This window comes from Xenopus tropicalis, chromosome 10 (genome assembly GCF_000004195.4).
Source record: "Xenopus tropicalis strain Nigerian chromosome 10, UCB_Xtro_10.0, whole genome shotgun sequence".
Classification (NCBI taxonomy): domain Eukaryota; kingdom Metazoa; phylum Chordata; class Amphibia; order Anura; family Pipidae; genus Xenopus; species Xenopus tropicalis.
In genome coordinates, this window is record NC_030686.2 from 17,721,305 (window position 1) to 17,746,886 (window position 25,582).

The window sequence follows — 25,582 nt, forward strand, 5'->3', positions numbered from 1 at the left end:
CTGCACCGGAAACTCGCTCCCTGAAAGTGTGTCCCGGGGCGCGCTGGAATATGGAAACTGTAGTTCCGCGCAAAGGCGACAGAAAGGGACGTACATGTCACAAGGCACACTGACTTCTCCTGACGCTGGGGATTTTAACAATGAAAAGCCGATGTTGAAGACTCATTTGGTGCATGCTTTTTTCAGGTATTATTCACGTATTATTTAGGACCCAAAATTACCTTCCCTCTGGGTCCCAACACAGAAACACAATGAAATCAGAAGTAAATAAAACTGGGTTATTTGTTGGGCAGGATAGCAGAGATGCCAAACCAAAAGTTTTGTATTATTCACCCTGGCAAAGTACCCTATTGAGCTCCCAGTTAGTGGTGTACAAATCCTCCCTTATACTGTGGGAATAATATATTTTTCATAAAACTTGTAATTTATATAACATAGGCCCCTACCTCCCAGGCCCACCCAAAAGGTACTGTTTTCTTTACTGTAGTTATATGACCCTGCTCCCAGCTCTGCCCAACATATATTTGTGTGCTTTTAAAGGAGAATGCAAGTCAAAATTTAAAAAGCATACTGCCCAATAGCCCTCCTATTGTTTAGTAAAAACGCCACACTTTTGGCTCACCTAATCAAATATTTACTCAGTTACACTTACTTCACATTGTCTAGAACAGGCAGCCATCTCTAAAAAGGTATTCTCCCTTCCTTTCCCTCCTTGCTTCATACTGCACATGTGTTTCATTCCCTCCCCCCCCTCTCCCCTCTGCCAGATCTGCTTCTGATTGGCTGGTGGGCATGTGTAGCTCAGAACAGGAGACAGGATCAAGTTACACACATGCTCAGAGAATAGGAAGGCTGCCGCTGGCACCTACAGGAAGGGGAGAGAGATTTCAATGATGTCACTGTAGGCTTCACACTGCTGTAGGCTGCCAGCACCATATCTCAGAGAAGCAAGCAGGGATCTGGGAATTTAGATATGCAGTAAGTACCTAAAAAGAATGCCTTTAGACTTACTTTTAATTTATATTAACCTTTCATTGTCCTTTAAGGTCTTTTCAAAGTTGTTTCCTTTAACAGATCAAAATAATATGCTTTAGGCAGCATTTAGGAACAACTGTCATTTTCCTATGTTATATTGTGGGCACTGGTATATGATAATAAAAGTTCAGCATCACAATCTTTGTCCTCCCCTTATTAGAGCAGTTGCTCCAGACTATGGGGCTGGCTGCACAGTCTTGTAGATTTTTCTGGACAGCGGCAAAGACACAGCTAGGGTAAGATTTGGGGACCATATGTTCTCTGCCAGATATTTATGGAAGCTAAGTCATTTTATGTCATATTTGCTCCCTTGAGTACTGTATATACTCGAGTATGGGTCCCTCCAGACTAGGACCCTGTGTCCTTTGTGTGAAAATTAGGCCACCTGCAACCAGACCCTCCAGTGCCCTGGCCCGCTCCCAAATTCATCTTCATCCACCAGCCTCACCTGTCCCATTCTGCACTAGACATTGCACTTTATATTCTATATAAACTATATATAGCTTTAAAGGATTTTACCTCTTTGTGTTTTAGCTTGGTTGCTGTTTGAGCTAAGGGGGTAGTACTCTTAAGGTATCATTATTGATACCATATTGTTTTTGTTGACCCTTTTCTCCACTTACAGAGCTAGTTTACTGTTTTTCTTTGAAATGTTTAAAAACATATACCCCACTGATGCATCATTTAATGTAATTTCATTGGTATTTATTTTGATTATTGAAACTTAGCAGTAGCTGCTGCATTTCCCACCCTAGGCTTATAGTCGAGTCAATAAGTTTTTCCAGTTTTCTTATGTAAAGTTAGGTACCTCGGCTTATATACGGATCGGCTTATATTCGAGTATATACAGTATTTTAATAAGCCAGTTTTTTTTTCTGCCTATAGGAATATTTTTATCAATAGCCTTGCTATAAGCGTAAAAGAATCCCTTACTAAACACTCGAGTTACAAGTCGGGGACGCCAGTATAGGACCCGCTGGCTTAGAGCATGCGCAGAAATCTGCTCCAGTGGGGTTCATGTATTGGTACCTGGTACAACAGTCGAACTCGGCAAACAATACAGAGGAATCCGTGCCCAGAATTCTATATCTCTCCCCTTTGCAACAACCCGGTTCTTATATATCAAGCCACTTTATTTATAAAATGTACTTCTTCTGGCGACAGAATGCTGTGAGGGCGGAAATGTACCCCTAAAAAACAAGAACCTTCCCGAGGACAGCGCTTAGTGGCTAGCCGCAAGATCCGCTGAAACATCAACCAGTTGGAGAGCTTGGTGCTTAGTGGGACTGAAGCCGGAAGTGAAAAGCGGGACAACTGGTAAGAATTTGAGAGTGATTATTAATATTAATAAGCTTACAGCACCTCCTCTGGCATTTGCTATATCCACATTTGCCTGTCTGGGTCTGCTGGCTGTCTGGTTTTACAGGGGGCTGTCAAGTACCCAGCATTGAACATCACTGACCGGCCCCCTGATGTCATATTTTCACCTTCAACATCACTAACTAGACCCTTTGTCCAGGTTTTGCTACCGACAAAGATGGTGACCCTAGGTGTGAGATTGAAAGAGCTGTCCATCTCTTTAGCCCTTACATTAGGAGTATGAGAGGAAGGGTGCAAGCAGGGAAGGGAAAGTGCAAGTACTGGGTTCTGAAGTGGAAACAGTGCACTGAGCAGAAATGCTGTTTCAGAGGGCCATTTTGCCAAAGATTTTTTTAAAGCCCTCCCTGCAAAAAATTGCAGATAAGACGCATCTCTTCTCGCAAAACTGAGGGACACCCAAAAACCCACTTCAACTTGCGGGTCCCCTGCTCCCACAGGCACCCCCACCATCGTAGGGTCTGCACCCTCTGTAGGTAATATTAGGATCACTAATATTTAGAAAACTAAACAGGCTTGTACTCTTGTACTTTAATCAGTGATTTATGCATATAGCCATTCTCCACTGCAAATATTTGTGTAGTGGAATGAACCTAAATAAATTAAATACTCTTTAATTTGCTCATTAGGAGTGTCTTTATGTGAACTTGTTGTTTGGTAAAAACTGAATTTCCTTTTGCCTGACCTGTTTTCATAGGACCAAGAGTCTATTGTCTCTCCTTACAAAGCTTCAGGGAGCTTGTGCTAAGTCTTTCTAGTTATGCTTGCTCACTTTACATTTAGTATCATTTGTCTGTTACCATCAATTAAAGGGAAATTTCAACTTTTGGTATGCTGCAGATGTGTCTATTCTTAGTAACCGTCCAATTAGTCTTTATTTTTGATTTTTTGTTGTAGTTTCAGAATGCAGATTTGCTGTAAAGAAAAAACTTCACTAAAGTGTCTGCTTGTCAGTAGTAACAGTAACTGCAGTTAATAAGGTGAAATGTTTTCCAAAATCCTGTATGCTTTCTGGGTGGCCATCAACGTTCCCTCTAATTTATTATAGGCTGTGTGCGCAAAAAATATCATCCGTGCGCATTTTAAAGCAAGATTAAATTTTTGTGCGCTACAGAATTTTTGTTGGAGTTCAGTTATGGGCATTTTTGCGCAGGTCTTTCAGTTTGTCTAAATCAAGTTACAAAAATTTAATTTTTGTGCGCGCTATTTTAATTTGTGTGCGCGGGTTCGGAAAGTCGTGTGCGCGCGCACACGCGCACAGCTTAGAGGGAACAGTGGTGGCCATTAGTCTGCTTCATTAGTTCATACTTGATGCTTATATAATTCACCATCTGAATTTGTTTCCTCTGACCTCCGGTGTCCCATGATTTCTGCTCTTCAGCAATGTTCTTGGTGGGCTTGACTGGTGGGATAGCTTCAGGGAAGAGCACAGTTGTGTCCATTCTACGAGAACTAGGCTGCGCTGTGATTGATGCAGATCTCATTGCCAGGCAAGGTAGGTGACATTTTCTCTCTCTTTTTTACATTTTAGGAAGACATGGTGAAGTATAGGGTGCACACAGCAGCAAAAAGAGGCCCTAAATGGGGGGGAGCGGTGTGTATGGTAATCATGCAATCCTGCATGATTAAATTAGTTAAGATATATGCTGCAGACTGAACTGATTTATGTGTAGCCATGCAACATGCATCCACATTAATTGCTGTCTAGCCATGCAGAATGTGGATTTAATATATGGTTTATTAAAGGGGTGAGGTGGCAACCCTAACCCTCAATCACTCAACCCTTGGAGGAGCTGCCTATTTTTGCGCACTGATATTGCATTTGGGAACCCAGTACTCCAAGGATATTCAAAAGGCATTGAGTGTTACTTTTTTAGAAGTAGAATTACCCGCATTAGATAAAATTGGTAATTCTGGCCATGACTGGTCTTAGGTGGGAGAACTAGAGAACGATTATGGTGAAAAATAGAGTCTGCTGGAAGCATCTGTAAATGTTTATCCCATTTCAGTATGACAGTTTGGGCTTTTATCAGTGAAATGCATATGTATTAATATTGCGCTCAGTGATTCTATATCTTACACACAGGTGGTTCTGTCTGATATAGAATCCATTGAGCTCTGAGGCTGGGGCCAGTAGAGGGAGCTTTTGCTCTGTCACATGGTAGATGTGGTAAACTACTGAGTTGGCGCTCCTATATAAATACAAATACAAATTGTGTTTAATAAAAATCAATTTTTATTTTCCCTGTGATAGAACAATTCATAATACATTAAAATCAATATGGCATAATTAGAGGTTTAAAAAGCAATCAGACTTCATAAAAGGTTAAAGGAGGACATATCCTATAAAAATTATGAATGTACCAGTGAATTATACTCCTCTAGATATAGAAGGAATGTGCTTTAAAAAGTTGTGTTTCAGACTGATTTATTGAGAAATTCCACGAAAACCCCACTAGTCCCGCCCATCTGTTCCACTTCCTGCTGGCTGAATTCTCTGGATGTGCAGAAGAGCCGGCGGCCCTCCGTACCCTGCACTGTAGGATAGGAACCAATCGGCAGCTAGGCTGACCTGATAGGGAACTGAAGCCTGCCTGTGCTTGTGTGGCTGCAGGGCTGTGATTGGCTCTCCCCCTCCTACTGTGCTTCCGTTAGGACACGCCCACTCTTCATTTCACACTGGACGGAGAAGTGATAGGATCTATAGGGAGCTCCAATAAAGGGGACATTTTTATAGAGAGGATTAATGTTTAGCACAGAGTGAAGCCAGCACCGTATATTATTCATAATTGCCTACAAAATTAGGGTTTTTCCCATTTATCCAATATTTCTCCTTTAAAAGTAATGATCTATATACATATAAGAAAAACAATGGTGAGATTATAATACATACAAATTACTCTTATATACTAAATTTCTTAATTCCATACACTATATATATATATATATATATAGGAGTGCCAACTCTGTAGTTTACCACATTTCAAATATTATATGGGATTAGGTAGAGGAAGGCGGCTTCCTATGTTGGTGTATTTAAAATAAACACGTATTTTGGATAGAGAATATTCCCCCCCCCCCTTTTTTTTTCTCTCCTGTTTCTTTTTCACAAGGAGTGAGTTTTAAATATAAATTTATGATTTTTTGCACTTTGGCGCGGGTTTAGGTTTGTAAAATCACATTGGTAGATGTACTTGTACTACCATGATGTTGCTTATATTGAATTAAAATAACACAGAAATTGACATATTCTATATATCCCCTATTGTTTATAACTATTGGGGATGCACCAAATCCACTGTTATTGGGTTTGGCTGAATCCTTTGTAAATGATTTGGCTGAATACTGAACCAAATCGAAAACCTAATTTGCATATGCAAAATATGCTACGAAGGGTTAAATAGAAGTAAAACTATTTTACTTCTGTCTTCACATGGCCAAAAGTCACAAGATTTTAAGGATTTGGATGTGGTTCAGCCAGGCACTTGGATTCGGCCGGATCCAAATCCTGCTGAAAAAGGCCAAATCTTGGCAGAATTCTGAACTGAAGCCTGGATGGTGCATCCCTAATAACTACTCGAGTATAAGCCTAGTTTTTCAGCACCCAAAATGTGCTGAAAAAGTCACCCTCGGCTTATACTCGAGTCGGGTGCCATGGGTCCCTCCAGACTAGGACCCTGTGTCCTTTGTGTGCAAATTAGGCCACCTGCAAGATGCTCCATTTCCCTGGCCCGCTCCCAATTCATCTCCATCTAGCATCCTCATCTGCCCCATTCTGCACTAGACATTGCACTTTACATTTTACATTCTATATAATCTATATATATATATATATATATATATATATATATATATATATATAGTTTTAAATGATTTTAACTCTTTGTGTTTTAGCTGGGTTGCTGATTGAGCTAAGGGCGTAGTACTCTTAAGGTATCATTGTTGATACCATATTGTTTTTGTTGACACTCGTCTCCACTTACAGAGCTAATTTACTGTTTTTCTTTGAAATAAATATTTAAAAACATATACCCCACTGATGCCTCATTTAATGTAATTGTATTGGTTTTTATTTTGATTATTGAAACTTAGCAATAGCTGCTGCATTTCCCACCCTATAGGCTTATACTCGAGTCAATACGTTTTTCCAGTTTTCTTAGGTAAAATTAGGTACCTTGGCTTATATTCGGATTGGCTTATACTCGAGTATATACAGTATGTTTTTTTATCCTCCATCATACTGATCTCTCTATGCCCTTCTGATTTTTTTAGTGGTCCGTCTCGGCACCCCAGCATACTCCCAGATTGTGCAGCATTTTGGGGATGGTGTGCTGCTGGTGAGTGGGGAGCTAGACAGAGAAAAGTTGGGTGCCATTATATTTTCTGATCCAGAGAAAAGATGCATAATAAACTCCATCACTCACCCACAAATCCGCAGAGAGATGCTGAGACAGACGCTCTGGTACTTCTTCCTAGGTAGGTATTATGAGGGAAATGGCTACTGTAATGGTATCAATGCCTGCATGTCTGGCTCGTCATAAGTCTAGTGTAACCCACTGTCATACAGAAATGAATATAACACAAAATGATTTGAAAAGTATGGATGGCAGATTCAGAGATTGCAGTTGGCTGGGCCCTATCACTCATGGAGCTGTGTATTTGTTTCTCCAGTATAAAGTAAAGAGGAACTCAAGGTAGGTAGGGGATATGTTGCAGTTTCCTTGAAGTTCGTGGATAGGAGAGATAGTCATGGGATACTATTTGAGTGAGAGAAAGCAGGGAGGGGCAAGGGCATAATGTAGGACAGGAGGTGCAGACAGTGGTTTGTGGCATATATTTGCCTGAAAGAAGCAATCCAGTTTTCAAACAAGACATAGAAGGCAACTGCGAGGTACAAGTCCATCCTTTTATAGAATTCCAAACACCTTATAATCTAGTTGGACCAATGTTCATCTCCTTACAGTCAGATCTGATTGCAGATATTGGTACATTTTAACTTATAGCTGATGACTTCTGTTGAAGTTAATACAAATTTGTGGTATGGGATTCAATTTAGACATCTAGAGCTTCTATCTGATAGTCCAGCTGACATTGCACGTGATCCCATAGTCTAAACTTACATCAGTTTTTTGTGTGCCAACCCAAGCACTACAGTGGATATAAAAATGTCACGTTCCTGTGCTGTACAAAAATGAGACAAAGATAAATCATTTCAGAACTTTTTCCACCTTCAATGTGACCTATAAACTGTACCACTCAATTGAAAAACAAACTGAAATCTTTTAGGTGGAGAAAACCAAAAAACTAAAATAAAGTGGTTGCTTAAACGTGCACACCCTAAAATTAATACTTTGTTGAAGCACCTTTTGATTTTATTACAGCACTCAGTCTTTTTGGGTATGAGTCTATCAGCATGGCACATTTTGACTTTGCAAGATTTGCCCACTCTTCTTTGCAGAAACACTCCACATCTGTCAGATTGCAAGGGCATCTCCTGTGCACAGCCCTCTTCAGATCACCCCACAGATTTTCAATCGGATTCAGGTCTGGGCTCTGGCTGGGCCATTCCAAAACTTTAATCTTCTTCCGGTGAAGCCATTCCTTTGTTGATTTGGATGTATGCTGAAAGTTGTCATGCTGAAAGTTGAAGTTCCTCCTCATGTTCAGCTTTCTAGCATAAGCCTGAAGGTTTTGTGCCAATACTGACTGGTATTTGGAACTGTTCATAATTCCCTCTATTTTATTAACTAAGGCCCCAGTTCCAGCTAAAGAAAAACAGCCCAAAGCATTATGCTGCCACCACCATGCTTCACTGTGGGTATGGTGTTCTTTTGGTGATGTGCAGTATTGTTTTTGCGCCAAACATATTTTTTGGAATTATGGCCAAATAGTTCAACCTTGGTTTCATCAGACCATAACACCTTTCCCACATGCTTTTGGTAGACTTCAGATGTGTTTTTACAAAATGTAGCCTGGCTTGGATGTTTCTCTTCGTAAGAAAAGGCTTTCGTCTTGCCACTCTACCCCATAGCCCAGACATATGAAGAATACGGGAGATTGTTGTCACATGTACCACACAGCCAGTACTTGCCAGATATTCCTGCAGCTCCTTTAATGTTGCTGTAGGCCTCTTGGTAGCCTCCCTGACCAGTTTTCTTCTCGTCTTTTTATCAATTTTAGAGGGACGTCCAGTTTCATGGCTTTTGCTGTGGGATGCCACTAATAAAATGTCAGGAAAGACCAACTAGAGCAGCTGAACTTTATTTGGGGTTAATCAGATGCACTTTAAATGATGGCAGGTGTATGCTGACTCCTATTTAATATGATTTTGAATGTGATTGCTTAATTCTAAACACAGCTACATCCCCAGTTAGAAGAGGGTGTGCACACTTATGCAACCACATTATTTTAGTTTTTTTGGTTTTCTTCCCTCCACCTTAAAGATTTCAGTTTGTTTTTCAATTGAGTGGTACAGTTTATAGGTCACATTAAAGGTGGAAAAAGTTCTGAAATTGATCTTTGTCTCATTTTTGTACAGCACAGGAACGTGACATTTTATCAGGGGTGTGTAGACTTTTTATATCCACTGTATTATCTAATTAGCCTTAATGAAAACTGCTCCAGCTTCCATAAATAAGGTCACATGATATGATTCTATAAAACAAAACAGATGAAAGATCTATGTCTCCTTATGACAAAAATTAAAGTTAAAGTCGGAGAAATATCACTCATCCTACAGGGAAAGCATTTGATAATATTACAAGATTTGAGGAAGTGAGAACTGGATATTTTCTTATATCCCCAGGGACTAGGATGATATGTCAGCCTATGCAGACAATACCGCTATAGAATAACAGTGTTTGTAAAAGGAGAAGATTGGGGGCATTGTGGAAAGGTGTGGTTTAGCAGGAAGGGCCCTTTTCAAATGCAGATATGAGTGAATGGCAGGAGATAGTTATGCTTTCTTTTGTGTGCGTATAAAAGCCAGGACTATTCTGTAGGGGCAGCACAGTTTGTAAGGGGAAGCATATCTCAGCATGCTGCACTGTGGTTCCTTCTTTATCAGATGGCAGCAAGCCATGCTGAGAAAGCTATAGCTTTAGCGATAAGATGGCAATTTTGAAAGGAACAGTCATCTTTATTGGAATATCCCTAAAGAAGTATAATCTCTTTAAAGTAAACATATGTGCAAAATAGCATTTAGTGTTGTGTTATTTATACCTTTTTCATAGGCTCTTTCATGAGGCTTATTCCCCCGAAAGTGCAGAGAAGCACCCAAACTTGGACTAACTACATAGCTGGGTTTAAATGTCTATCCCCCTGAAAACTGTCAGTGGAGAAGTACAACACATTTGTCATTATATTCTCCTCAACGTATATAAGACTAGATTGGGGGTCCACAACCCTTTTTTACCCATGCAACATTCAAATATAAAAACAGTTGGGGAGCAACACAAGAATGATAAAAGTTATTAGGCAGTGACCAATAAGAGCCGTGATTGTTTTTTTTGGTAGCCCAGTTTGTATTGGCAGACTACAGAAGGCTCTGTTTGGCATTTCCCATGGTCTTTATGTTTCAAAAACTTGCCTTTAAGCCAAAAATTACCCCACTGGTTGGGGATCACTGGACTAGATACTTAGTGACCTAGAAGGAAGAGATATATTATAGAGGTTGTTCTGAAATCCCAACTCTTGTTGGTACATTTTTAACATGTTATTTAAATGTACTCAGGCTACAGGTATGTGATCCTCGACATTCCATTACTTTTTGAGTCCAGGAGCATGACACGCTACATGAAGCACACTATGCTGGTATACTGGTAAGAGATCTCATTGTCCCCTATCTATATATAATCAACCTGATATATCTTATGTTTGTTTCCTATAGTCACTCTTTTTGGTAATCCATATGCTCAGTTAAGAGTTGTTCGCTAGGTGGGGGTCACCGATTGTCAGGCACCCTCAGTCATTATGATCACTAACCTTAGCACATGTGTTTGGGCAGCTATAAAAAACAAACTGGCCTGGGGTACTTTTCCTGCCATATTTAAAAGGATTCTGTTATTATTTTTAAGGTGCAATTTTTATTTCTAAATCTTCTACACTGTTTACATAGCAAATAATTCACTCTACCATTTAAAATGTTATTCTTGAATCAACAAGTGTACATTTTTTTTAGTTGTAATATTGGTGTGTAGTCGCAAGTCACATAGCTGAGGGCATCTGGAAAACTAAAAACATTCTAGCCCCATGTTAAATTTCAAAATTAAAAATAAAAAAGCTGTTTGTTCTTTTAAAAAGGGGATTTAGTTCAGAATTCTGCAGGAGCAGCGCTATTAACTATTAAAAATTAATTAAAAAAAAAAAAGAAACATGTTTTCCTGTGACAGTATTCTTTTAAAGATTTCCCAGGGATCTCTTGCAGCTGCCTAGGATCAGTCACATATAGTGAAGTATTATACTTTAACATCCTTATGCCTGAACAAATTGCAAAGATGTTAAATGTTATCTTTACACATTTTTCAGTGACCCACAGACGCAGCTGGAGAGGCTTATGCGGAGAAACAGCCTTTCCCGAGATGAGGCCACAAAGCGCATTGCTGCACAACTCCCACTGGACAGCAAGCTGCCCTTAGCCGATCACGTGATTGACAACTCAGGGGACAGGGACAATACTCGACGGCAGGTCCTGCAGCTCCATGCTCGGCTAGAATCCTCTCTAGCCTATCTTCCTGTCAGGATCACTGCTGCTACTGTGGCCACAGGACTGGTAGTTTTAGCTTGCGGCCTTCTCCGAAGACTCTGGCAATGAAGATAGTAGAAGGTTAACCTCATTGAAAAGCATTATGGCCTAGTGATGTTTTCCTGGGTCAGTCCCATGTAGGATCACAACAAGGTCCTGTCAGTGACACACATAATTTAAAAAAAATATTTTAAGAATTTATTTTAGATTTTAACCAATTATTGCCCCGAATGTTGTTAATTCTGCATATTACAGGGGCAAAGCAAGGCACGATATAAAGCTAAACTGCACTGCAAAACAGCTCCCAGTTGCAGCTCATACATGGAGCTGTAATGTTACTGAGAGAGCTGTACCCTTGGAACAACTTGCATCAGTGGTTTAATTGAAGGTAATTGCCATTGGTTTAAAGTAGTCCCATGCACATGCACAAAAGTAGTCCCATGTAGTAGTCCCATGCACAACCATATCCTGCTGTTTATTCACTTTTGTCTGAAGGAAGCTGTTTGAATTCACAGTCTTTTACCTGGGGCAAGAGCTACCCAAAAGCAGATGCCCACTTTCAGTTTTATTATGCAGTTGAAGCTGGAACGTCACCACTTTACAAACACATCTACTCTTACTTTGTACTTTGTTTTCCATGTACCCCAATCCTGTTTCAGGGGTGATTTAGGCTGCTTCCTTTACCCCCCAGCCAACCTGGATCCACCTCTTATCTCTGTAGAGAATCGGGGCAGGAAAGAGACTGGGCAGGAAAACAGATATTCTCTGACAAATAAGTGTGAAACTTCCATGCAGGTTATGTGCATTCCATGGGTTTGTATAAAACTTCCTTCCTGCATAAGTGCAGTCTAAGGTGAGGTGCTGATTTCCCCCTCGTGGAAGCAATGGCCATATGTGCACTGCATTCTTGGACTTGTGTTATTAAAAAACTATGCATAGTGGGGGTCAGGGGGAGATCTGCTGTACAGACCCACATCTTTTATACTTTTTAAATTATATTTATTGAATATTGTTTTCTCTGAAAAAAGGGCTGAAAATAATGAATTTCCCTAGTGTATATCCCAGGGACTGTCACTGTTTTATACCTTTCTAAAAATCAAGCTGAAATGGAACAATTTAGGAAAGGGGTTCAACCCTATATTTTAATTACTTAAGATTTAAGATACTTAAGATTTTTGCAAAGTGAACTTTTTAAAACAACTATTATAATAAAAATATATACCTTGATTTGCCCAGGCTGTTTTCTTTTATCAAGTCATTCTATCCATTTGGGTATTTTAAGTTTCTCTGGCTTTGAGGTTTATGAGCTGATTAGTCTGTGGATGGAACAAGCAAGAATAATTTAAAAGGTCCGGGTTTGTCTACTGTGATCTCATTGGACATACATTTGAACATACTTTTTAGGATATTGTATACCACACTCCATGTCTCAAATGGTCTGTTATTACCTTGAAGTAGAAGTTTAGCTCCTCCTAATGATTGTGTTGTTTTTGCACCACTGCACAGGTTCCCAGGCTGCTCTCCAAGTGTATATATCTAATAAAACAGCCCATAAAAAATAATGGTCAGGGCATAACAAGGTATGACCAAAACATTGCTACTATTGTCTGTCCCTATATTAAGCTCTGTGATCAAACACAATCCTTTGGCACGCATACATGCTAGGTTACTTTAAGCAAGCGCCTTTGCTTTCCTCCCACACTTCTTCCTGTTACAGGAAGAAAATGCATTATTTCCAGGCATGTGATCAGCGAGTGACACACACAACATAACAAAATGGTGGTTTCAGGTAAAAGATGTAAAAGGAAAACATTTGCAGAGATGTATATGCCAATGTGGAAAGATTCTTTAGCAGGTTACTTACTAGTACAGTATATAAATTATATGTTGGTTACGTTTTTGTGTAGCTCTCCTTTAAAAGGATATAGAAATTTAAGATTTGGCAAGTTGCTCTCCATGTTTGAAGCCAAGGCATTTGCATGTTGAAACAGGAAATTCATAGCACTGTGGATTTATTTGATTACAAATTCTGCGTAGGTAAAATTAGGGATTACAAGAAATCTCTTTAATTAAAACTAAATGGATGGTGTTATTCCCTCACACAAAATGGCCTCCCTTTATACTATATTTACTTCAGCCAGATGAATTGGAAGCAAGTGACCAACAGGATAAACGGTCAATCTCATAAAGCAGCAACATGGCTTAGAAGTCATTGTTGATGGAAATGTTGGAGTGATTCACCACAGGGCTGCCATGTAACTCAGGGCCAACCATACTGATGTAGTGCCTGTAATGAGTTGTGACATGGCAAACTGCCATTGTGCATGGCATGGCTATAGGATATTTACTACAAGTACTGAATTGGAATAACTGGTATCTAACGTAAATTTATATATTGTTTTGATAACTGATGTTGCCTTGTTCTGCTGGGGACAAAATGGTCCGTAATGTTCTTATGTCTTTTTGTTCAAGTCCCTGCTAATAAATGGCAAGTATTGCTACACATGCAAGTCCCCCGTGTAGGCAGCGGGTGGCAGTGTGGCACTGCATGCATTTCGTGCTTATTAGTGAAGACGAGAGGTGTTTATCGACCAAGGTGGGGGGGGGGGGGGGGTGCAAGGGGTGGATTTTATCAGATTGTTCTTTTCCTGATCAAACACTGATCAGGGGAAAGGAGGGGAGACCACCCAGTCTTATGTCCGTCTCTGCGCATTTCTCTGTGGCAACGTGACCGGAGTGCAGAGAATTTAACCCTAGGAAAGTGGTGGAAGAAGAAATCGAAGCTCTTTTGCAGAACCCTTAGAAGATCAGAGAAGGGCGGCGGTCGGATAAGGGACCTTCTGTAAGACCCAAAGTTGCGCCAGTCAGTTAGAGAGCTGTCCTTATGCACAAAAGAGGAGCACGGTGACGCAGTGGTTAGCATTGCTGCCTTGCAGTACTGGGGTCCTAGATTCACTTTCAGTCTGCAAGGATTTTGTATGTACTCCCCCTACTTATGTTGGTTTCCTCCCACTCTCTCAAAATACAGGAAGGTTAATTAGGTTAAATTAACCATAGTGTGTAATGTACTTGCCACTGGTAAAGTGCTGTTGAATATGTCAGAGCTATTTAGATAAAGGATAATAAGGCAACTTAAAGGACAACTAAACCCTAAAAATGAATATGGCTAGAAATGCCAAATTTTATATACTAAACTTGTCGAACCAGACTAAAGTTTCAGCATCTCTATAGTAGTAATGATCCAGGTATTTACAGTTGTTACAGAAGCTTCCCATCTTGGATCTGTGTCACTGCACATGCTCAGTGCGCTCTGGGCAGCTGCTGAGAAGCTGAGCTTTTCTAATTATCAAGCAGAAAATGCGATTGGCCTGTAGATTTACAATGCAGGACACAAACTGCTAGAAAAAAAAAAAGGCCACAACCTGTCATTTATTTGCACTTTGTTACTTGCAACAAGCAATGTGCCCTCTATGCTGTAAGCACTTCTGCATGCTCACTAGGGTTGCTGCCAGTTTTCAAAAGAGCTGTCCGGGTGAATACTGCCTGTCTCGATTTCTAAATGAGGAAATCTGGACAGGACTGTAAGTGAATGATGCTGCGATCAGCCAATCACGATCTTTGCGTCATAGCCCCTGACATCACTGGCCCGCTCAAAAGTGATCAACCTTGATGTGACCAAACCTGCCCCCAACGTCACCTGCCATGCCCTTGCCAGGACTTAAGCAATTTAAAAGGTGGCAACCCTAATGCTCAACACAGGTTTTAAGGTATGGATGAGAACTCTAAATTTTGCATTTACTCTGACCCAAGCTCACACTTTTAAAAAATACGCACACTTTTAAAATGTGCGCACAAAAGAATTTTCTTTAAGCACATAGCTGTGAAGGAAATAACAAAACACTGCCAACAGGTCTCTGCATTCCTTTTTGGATAGGGTTGCCACCCAGCTGGTATTTTACCGGCCCCTGTCACAATTTTACCTTTTCCTCCTGAACCTCTGCATAACTCGTCCTCCATCAGCCCCTGTGTCATTGCTCTGCCCCTTTTACATCACTGCCTGTCTTGTATAAAAAAGGGCATTGACTCAAGGGATGAGAACATAATTTTGCCCCTTTATAGGTCCCTGGTAAGGCCTCACCTTGAGTATGTGGTGCAGTTTTGGGCTCCAGTCCTTAAGAAGGATATTAATGAGCTGGAGAAAGTGCAGAGACGTGCAACTAAACTGGTTAAGGGGATGGAAGATTTAAACTATGAGGTGAGACTGTCGAGGTTGAGGTTGTTTTCTCTGGAAAAGAGGCGCTTGCGAGGGGACATGATTACTCGGTACAAGTACATTAGAGGGGATTATAGGCAGTTGGGGGATGTTCTTTTTTCCCATAAAAACGATCAGCGCACCAGAGGTCACCCCTTTAGATTAGAGGAACGGAGCTTCCAGTTGAAGCAGCGTAGGGGGTTTTTCATGGTGAGGGCAGTGAGGTTGTGGAATGCCCTTCCTAGTGATGTGGTAATGGCAGATTCAGAATATCCAAGGCTATTGTGATACTAATATCTACAGTTAGTACTAGTGTTTGTATATATAGTTTATGTATGTGAGTGTATAGATTGGTAGGTGTGGGTTAGGTGTGCTGGGTTTACTTGGATGGGTTGAACTTGATGGACACTGGTCTTTTTTCAACCCTATGTAACTATGTAACCATGTAACTATGTAACTATGTCCCTTTTGCATCACTGCCTGCCCATTTTGCATCACTGCCTGCCCCTTTTGCATCACTGCCTGCCCCTTTTACATCACTGCCTGCCCCTTTTGTAAAAAAAACAATTAGAAAGGTGGCAACCCTATTTTCGGAGCACAGAGACCTGTGACATACCATTTGAATCAATCACTGCCTGAAAGGTGCTGGTGGGGAAAGGCACATAAGCCCCCCCTAACTTGTATGTCGGACATGTAAGTTAGGAATCATCAGGAGGCGCAGCCCAACTCCCAATGCTGTGCTCTGCTCCTTGCGCCAGATTTTCAATCCAGCAGAATACAGTTTACCCAGGGTGCAAGTGCTTTTCAAGTAAGCACTAAGGGGTGTTCACTGTCCTCTAGCACCCCAGGGTATCGTAAATGGCCACTACTATATAGCAGTCAACCAACTACCCTACTTTATTCCTTTAAAAATAGAAGGACACATCTAGATTGTGACTGATATCATTGTTTGGGTATCAGGCTTTAGCTGTTTCATACACAAACCATAATAGTTATATGTTATTATTATGATATAATTATTATTATATAATGCAGCGAGTGGCTAATTGCGCGTTGCCATTATGACAAATATTAAAGGTTATAGCATGACTCACTGAAACAGTGAAACGTCTCTGAGCTGGAGAAATGGGAATGATATTTCCCCCCTAAGTGTGCTCTCCCTGGATCAGCCTGCGCAATCTGTGTGTATGTCAATTTGTGTGTATTTATATGTCAATCTGTGTATGTCACTCTGTCTGTGCGTATGACTGCCGGTGTTGCTTGTTTGTGCCCAGACGCTTTTACGAAAAACACTTGTGCATCTGTCAACTTCAAAATTGGGAAAAGATCAACTTAATCCTGCTCATTATCGGTGACAGTGTTAATATTAGTGAACATATTTAAACAGATTGCTTTTTCAAGAGGAATGGGGTCTGTTATGCAGAGTATTTGGCAACTTGGTGGTTTTCATATAAGGGGCTTTTAAAGGTAAAAAGGTACCCAAAAACTGCTTTTTTATTTTGAATAATGAAAAAAATTTAAACTTGAGCAATTTTCCAATATGCATGAATAAACATCTTCTTGTTTCAAGAGCTGACATATGGTGCCCATACCTAAATACAGCTTTGGATCACAACTGTTGCACCATTGGACCATCAGCCACAATGCAGCACTGATGGTTTTCAGAGTGCTCTGGTTAAAAGATTATCTGATCAAAGATCCAGTAACTGTATTGTGATCTCATCTCCTTGTAGTTATCTTTTGTATTCTTGCAGCACTACATTTACCTGTGTGTACATAATTATGAGTGTAAGTAGCAGTGAGTATGCTAGTGTATAAACATTGGTGTGGGTGTGCAGCATGCCTCTGTATGTGTGTGTGTCCCCTAGCCAGTGTGCCTGTGTTATATTTGTCTCCCAGTGGCTCAACCTTTTCTCTTCCCATTATTGAGAATTCATGCTTAGTCGCCCTGGCTGGGTAATTACTACTGGACCTCTGTGAGAGAGGGGAGAGGAAAGGGGGGCTTTGATGTGGCACCGCTCTCTTTCTGAAACTTTTCTGCTATCGATCGTGAAATTTGGAGCCGTTCTCTCCTAGACAAGGAATAATATCAGATGTGTGAAATAACAAGTCGGGAACAAGTGGCCTTATGTCATGATCATGGGGCACTAGGGGGCTGATGGTTCTATTCTGTATTGCCTGTGTATGGGGGGTGGTGGTGACTGGATGGTATTCAGTGCTGGAGGTAGATACTAGAGAGTCAGCCTGCCAGGGTTGAGAAGAAATCATGGGCACTGTGTTGTAAGCAGTACATTTGTAGTTTAGAAAAATACAATGCAGGTTTATTGCAAAAGATTTGATTTCGGAATGAATAGGGCTGATGTGCACTACCCCATAAACAGCAGCATTTTGCAGTTTAATATTTACTGCTAAATACTCCATTCCTCATCCTGCCTGTGCTATTTCTGTAGCCAACAAAGAGCAAGTGCAAAATGACAGTGCTGTTTTATGGGGCAAAATAGGGGCCACTACTGAGGGCCTGTATATAAAAGGGGGGCTGCAGAAACAGAGCAGCAGATGTAGGTAGCGAGAGCGAGGGAAAACAGGGCAAAATGGTGACAGTAGGGCATAGCTGAGATAGTAACCAATATATGATATTAATTTTCCCCCCACCAGCAATCCTTTCAGGCACTGAAATACAGCCCCATACAGATTATGGATATAGATATCATTAGTCTGTACAATCTTTAAAACAGAGCCATGGTACATTATATGCAGTGCATATTTAACCCCTTTCTGCTGGAGAGTTACCCTCTACCCCTTCATGTGAATGGGCTGAACAATTACTGTGATTCTGTTAGTGGCAAAGGTTGGTTGGAAGTTAAGGAGCGCTCATTTTCAGTGGAATAACTGGAGGCTTATGGGCCCAGAGATAAAACCTGGACCTGGCTTCTCCCTCTTTGTTGCCCCGCAGATTGGTGATCATTGGTTTTCATCCATATCATGTTATTATATAAATGAGCTTTGCCGATGGGCCAATGGGTCCCTGACACTGGAGCAGAGGCTTTCCCTGTGCTTAGTGGCAACCCTAGCACCTGCCTCAGGGCTTCATAATGGACATGTTGGGGTTATTACAAGCTTTTTGCTGTTCCCTATACACCCGTGTGTATATTCCAGGTACTGTGCACAGCAAGGTGAGCAGCAGGTGATATGAAAGCAGGATGTGCCACAGCGGTGCCTCTCTGATTCTGCAGCCCCACATGCTGTGCTTTCATGCATATGTAAATGCATTCTGTGTTATCACAGCCCAGGCATCAGTATGTCATCCTCACTGATGTCAACCTCACATAACAGATCTCCTTTTGTCCCTGTGTATTAGAGGCCCATATGTCTGCTCTCATTGCCATATGAAAATTCTGTATTTGTCACCGCTCCACAGGTCTGGATTGGGATTTAAAATAGGTCTGGCATCTCAAGTACACAGAACCCAAACAGCCCCCCACCAGCCCAATAAATAGTGAATGTCTATGGCATCTTACAGTCCAGGCCTGCTGCTCCTGTTCAACTATCCACATCCACGGACACCCATTGTTCGTACTTTCCAACCATTCATTACAATAACAAATATTCTGTTAACAAAAAAAACATTTTGTAACCACAAAATGAATTCTGTAAATACGACAATCATTTTATGGTCCCAGGGTTACCAGTGGTGAGGTCTTAGAAGTATAAGGGCATTATACCAATAATGGCCAATAGTGACCAACGGTCACAGGAAAGATCTTTGTGACCTCCATTGACGTTCAGGGCTGAATCGTCGGATATGGAAGTAGAAACAATAGGGATTCTATCTCCACCTGACAATTCAGCCCTAAACGCAGGGCTGCCCTTCAACGGCCCAATTAAAATCTTTTGTTCTGCCCAATCAACGATATGACCAATATCCGACACTCTTGTGATATTGTTCGTCTCGTCGACCCGCCATTCACGCACCGAATATTGTACAAAACAGAGTTTCGTAGGATAATATTTACTGCTGTGGCCAGGTCATCTTTTCAAAGCTTTGGTGGATGAATACCAAATCCTCCAGAACTTATCTCAAACATTTATATTCATATTATAATTTTTTAAAAAAATCTTACCCCTAAATTTGAATCTGAAAACAAAACAAAAATGTTGCCTTCTGTTCTATTAAGGATTAGCGGGGAGGGCCTATAATGTCCAGTGACACCACTGTAAGCAACACAGAGCCTCACAACACAGTTATGCTCCCATAACTTGCACCCCTGTAAATGATCCCCTTCATGTTCATGGGTCAGATTATATCAAACTGGTGATATCACCCAGCAACCTACAAGCCCATTGGTTAGGAGTCAGCTGTTCATGTGCCCTGCTGTTTGTTCATTAGATATAAGTAAAGGTGGCCATACATAGGCCAATATGGACGTAGTTTGCAGCCAAAATATGAGGCCCTCCAAAGGGCCAGTCCAACCGATATCTGGCCAAGAAGTGGATAGAAGTTGATGAGCAGGTTTAAAAATCCAACTTGGGAGAGGTCCGCAATGGCTTTTTGATGCCTTCTTGCCATTTACCATCTTTGTGATACTATTGGGCCAAACAATGGGATTAGGCCAATATTGTCCAGCTCAAGGTGAGCATTTTGCAGCCTGTGTATTAGAAGGAGCAACCCAAAATGAGCTCCTCTGGGTTTGAAAAATGTACGAGATTTTGTATCTCACTGACTTGCCCATGTGAATTTGTATCCTTATATCTGTGCATTACTGGAACGGCAAATAAATGCCCACACATTTCCACTGAACTTTGGTATAATCACTCCAATTGTTGATTGGCTAAAATTTTTTTTTATGGGGCAAAGCCAACCTTAAATGTAGATGGACACTAGGCCCAGACTAGCACTCTGTGGATTCTGGCAAATGTAAGATGCCATAGACAGTCACTATTTATTGGGCTGGTGGGGGGCTGTTTGGGCCTCTATCTACTTGAAATGCCAGGGCCTGTTTTGAATTCCAGTCAGGGCCTAGAGTATGCCTCAATAATCCATATGTTCCTAATTACCCACTCTCCTTCCATTCCCTAGGCTGGTGTTTCTCTATCTGTTTGTGTGGGGAAGACATGGTTAGACTATAAGGATCCTGTGATGTTTCTGGGTCACCCTTCGGGGACACATTCTAAGCCCTTCATTCAATTTGACTAATTGGCTACTACTGAATTCTCTGTCTCATTAGTAAGGAATCTGAGTGGCCCTTAGCATGCCTGAAACATGTTGTGTGTTCAGGGAATGTACATATGTGAGGGGTGTCCTTGCCATCTTCTCTTCCCTTTTATTAACCCCTCCCTTTCTTCAGACGTGTCTCCTTTTAATCCAACTGCTATTTTGTCTCTTTACCTCAATCCCACTGTTTTTCTTATTACTTACATTCTTATCTCTTACCTTATCCACTATGTTCTAACTCACACAAAACCCCACCCAGTGCTACAACCCTTTTCTCGTCTACTCTACCCTCACTCTCAGTGACCAATAGTTCTTCACATGATGTTCTCCTCAGATGGATATTTTTCAGCACTCTCGCCCTCAATTACCCTTAGTTATTACCCCTTCCCATATAACTTATTTTCTCACTGTCACTCTGGAGATTCTTATACTTCCTATATCTGCTCCATCCTTTCTCACCCCACTCCCCCTATCTGATCTAGTCTAACTCTAATCTACTTGTTACCATTCCTCATTCCCCTCTGGCCATATCTGCTTCATCCTTCTTCTCACTTTATTACAATTATTTTATTACCACATATTTATAAAGCTCCTTCATATTCTGCAGTGCTGTACATTAAACATACATATTTACATACACAGCAGCCTATAGCCAATGCAACAGGTAAAGAGGGCGCTGCCCAAAATAATGTACCCACTAATTTCTTCCTTTTCCTGCTCCCTCTCTACTCTAACTACCCCTCGTCTACTCCTGTAAATTATAATCTGTTTCATATTTAGTAAATATCACTGGCCTCTTGCCTAAAATCACCTGCTCCCTTCTTACTCAGGGTTTGCCTTCTGTCTTCATTTGCACTGATACTACCTCTACATATACCCTACCCATCATTCTTCATTTCTCCATCCTCACTGTACCAAAGCACACACTCAGTTCCCCTCTCTATTACTCCCCCTTTATACTTTGTTTACCTTCATTACATCATTTTCCTACACCTGTCTTCCTTTCTATCCTCTCATTTTAGTCCCTCCTTTTCTCATTACTCCTTACCCATTATACATATATCTGTTTATTCTTCTTCTACTCCTCTTCCTTGTGCTGTTGCTAATTGCTTACTCCTCTTTCTAACGTCTTTCCCTCTGCACTTTCACGGTTGCTGTCTGTTATTTGCCTTCTAATGCTTGTTTTTCCAATATCTCTGCACCTCCATCTCTCCCCCTGTTCATCTATTCATTTCATTCCCCCCCCCACCCTCTACCCTCTTCCTTCTCATCTGTTTCTCTTGCTCATTATTTCTACCTGCCAATCCTATTCCTGTCTGTATCTCTATCTGGTATTTTCACACTAAGACTGAGACATTGTTAGTTGGGATCTGTATAATCTCACTACATACTTGCAGGCAATGCACATAAACCACAGTGCTGGACTTGGCCACAAGAGTAACAACTCTGCTTATCTGGTTACATACATCTACAGTGGCACGTCTAGTCTGGAAACATCGTACCAGCTTAATGCTAATGTCACTCCAGCTGACAGCCTGGACTTTTGTTGCCTTATATTTACATCAGGAAAGTGGTAACAAAGTGATTGAAATTTATGTGAATTGCTCTTCTGTTGTGAACAATGGGACCGCTGGAACTGTGGCTGTGGGATAGCAGGTATAGTAGGGAGAGATGGTGCCTATAGTAGCTGTGGGGATAATAGCCTCTGGGAAGGGACTGTGGCTGTGGGATATCAGGTATAGTAGGGAGAGATGGTACCTATAGTAGCAGTGGGGGGATAATAGCCTCTGGGAAGGGACTGTGGCTGTGGGATATCAGGTATAGTAGGGAGAGATGGTGCCTATAGTAGCAGTGGGGGGATAATAGCCTCTGGGAAGGGACTGTGGCTGTGGGATAGCAGGTATAGTAGGGAGAGATGGTGCCTATAGTAGCAGTAGGATAATAACCTCTGGGAAGGGACTGGGGCTGTGGGATAGCAGGTATAGTAGGGAGAGATGGTACCTATAGTAGCAGTGGGATAATAGCCTCTGGGAAGGGATTGTGGCTTTGGGATAGCAGGTATAGTAGGGAGAGATGGTGCCTATAGTAGCAGTGGGATAATAGCCTCTGGGAAGGCACTGTGGCTGTGGGATAGCAGGTATAGTAGGGAGAGATGGTGTCTATAGTAGCAGTGGAATAATAGCCTCTGGGAAGGGACTGTGGCTGTGGGATAGCAGGTATAGTAGGGAGAGATGGTACCTATAGTAGCAGTGGGGGGATAATAGCCTTTGGGAAGGGACTGTGGCTGTGGGATAGCAGGTATAGTAGGGAGAGATGGTGCCTATAGTAGCAGTGGGGGAATAATAGCCTCTGGGAAGGGACTGTGGCTGTGGGATAGCAGGTATAGTAGGGAGAGATGGTGCCTATAGTAGCAGTGGGGGGATAATAGCCTCTGGGAAGGGACTGGGGCTGTGGGATAGCAGGTATAGTAGGGAGAGATGGTGCCTATAGTAGCAGTGGGATAATAGCCTCTGGGAAGGGACTGGGGCTGTGGGATAGCAGGTATAGTAGGGAGAGATGGTGCCTATAGTAGCAGTGGGATAATAGCCTCTGGGAAGGGACTGGGGCTGTGGGATAGCAGGTATAGTAGGGAGAGATAGTGCCTATAGTAGCAGTGGGGGGATAATAGCCTCTGGGAAGGGACTGTGGCTTTGGGATAGCAGGTATAGTAGGGAGAGATGGTGCCTATAGTAGCAGTGGGATAATAGCCTCTGGGAAGGGACTGGGGCTGTGGGATAGCAGGTATAGTAGGTAGGGATGGTGCCTATAGTAGCAGTGGGGATAATAGCCTCTGGGAAGGGACTGGGGCTGTGGGATAGCAGGTATAGTAGGGAGAGATGGTACCTATAGTAGCAGTGGGGGATAATAGCCTTTGGAAAGGGACTGTGGGATAGCAGGAATAGTAGGGAGAGATGGTGCCTATAGTAGCTGTGGGGATAATAGCCTCTGGGAAGGGACTGTGGCTGTGGGATAGCAGGTATAGTAGGGAGAGATGGTGCCTATAGTAGCAGTGGGATAATAGCCTCTGGGAAGGGACTGTGGCTGTGGGATAGCAGGTATAGTAGGGAGAGATGGTGCCTATAGTAGCAGTGGGGGGATAATAGCCTCTGGGAAGGGACTGGGGCTGTGGGATAGCAGGTATAGTAGGGAGAGATGGTGCCTATAGTAGCAGTGGGATAATAGCCTCTGGGAAGGGACTGGGCTGTGGGATAGCAGGTATAGCATAATAAGGAGAGAGGGTGCTTATTGTAGCAGTGAGATAATAGCAGGACAGTGTACCATTGTTGCTAAAGCTACAGGTTGCTATAATCCCCAAAAAGGCTGTTTTGCTCCAGACCCAGCCACCACCACAATGAGGCAGTGGGGGCAGAATCACCCCTGATAGGAGTAATATTATTAACAGCCCCATCCTCCTGTGCCCGCTCCTAACATAACTTTGCATTAGATATCCTTTCTATCTTTGTTACTGTGCTACCGAACAACAAATCTCTTTTTCAGATTCCTAATGCTGGGTATACTGACTAGGGGTGTTCTTGTTAGAAGAAGTTGCCATTACTGATATATGAGTGGACACATTAAGAATTCTAGCCTGCAGCAATTCCCTTCTTCATAACCCAGGATCTGTCAGATAAAGGACAATTGTGGCCGCCCCAAAGGAAGACTTTGACATTTACCTAAACCAGACACCTCTTCCCTCCTCCCATGCAGACAAGGATGCGTGTTCAGGAGAGCTGGGATGCTGTGAGTAAAGTTTAAACATCAAATTAGGAATTGATCTCAAGTAAAATGCCTTGGATACAAGAAGTGCACCAAGAATCTTGCCTTGTAATCACAAAGTTGTGTGACCTAACTGCTTCAATGCCAGAGCCCTATCTGGGCATACATGTCTCAGCCGGAATTTTATGTACCAGTGGGACAGTTTTGTGGCGCATTGAATAACAGGAGTTATGGAAAGTTGTTATATGGAGCAGTGAGAGAAGAGCTAGTATGGAGCAAGCACTTACAGGGTGGATATATATGGGGCAGAAAATAGAAGAAGTTATAGGGAGGGTTATATGGAGCAATAGGAGGAGTTATAGAGAGGGATATATGGAGCAATAGGAGGAGTTATAGGGAGGCTTATATGGAGCAATAGGAGGAGTTATAGGGAGGGTTATATGGAGCAATAGGAGGAGTTATAGAGAGGGATATATGGAGCAATAGGAGGAGTTATAGGGAGGCTTATATGGAGCAATAGGAGGAGTTATAGGGAGGGTTATATGGAGCAATAGGAGGAGTTATAGAGAGGGATATATGGAGCAATAGGAGGAGTTATAGGGAGGGTTATATGGAACAATAGGAGGAGTTATAGGGAGGGTTATATGAAGCAATAGGAGGAGTTATAGAGAGGGATATATGGAGCAATAGGAGGAGTTATAGGGAGGGTTATATGGAGCAATAGGAGGAGTTATAGAGAGGGATATATGGAGCAATAGGAGGAGTTATAGGGAGGGTTATATGGAGCAATAGGAGGAGTTATAGGGAGGGTTATATGGAGCAACAGAAGGGGTTATATGGAGCAACAGGAGGAGTTATAGGAAGGGGTATATGGAGCAATAGGAGGAGTTATAGAGAGGGATATATGGAGCAATAGGAGGAGTTATAGGGAGCGTTATATGGAGCAATAGGAGGAGTTATAGGAAGGGTTATATGAAGCAATAGGAGGAGTTATAGGGAGGGTTATATGAAGCAATAGGAGGAGTTATAGGGAGGGTTATATGGAGCAACAGGAGGAGTTATAGGGAGGGGTATATGGAGCAATAGGAGGAGTTATAGAGAGGGATATATGGAGCAATAGGAGGAGTTATAGGGAGGGTTATATGGAGCAATAGGAGGAGTTATAGGGAGGGTTATATGAAGCAATAGGAGGAGTTATATGAAGGGT

General features: G+C 41.8%; 1 protein-coding gene across 1 annotated transcript; it reads left to right on the forward strand.

The window, feature by feature from the left end:
- Positions 1–14: 14 nt before the first annotated feature.
- dcakd (dephospho-CoA kinase domain containing) lies at positions 15–12,382 on the forward strand (the record flags this gene model as incomplete). Its single annotated transcript, NM_001102776.1, is given in 6 exon segments — positions 15–186; positions 2,200–2,352; positions 3,794–3,907; positions 6,685–6,888; positions 10,145–10,232; positions 10,939–12,382. Coding segments are annotated over 4 exon segments (690 nt in total). The 3' UTR covers positions 11,225–12,382.
- Between the last annotated feature and the right edge of the window lie 13,200 nt (positions 12,383–25,582).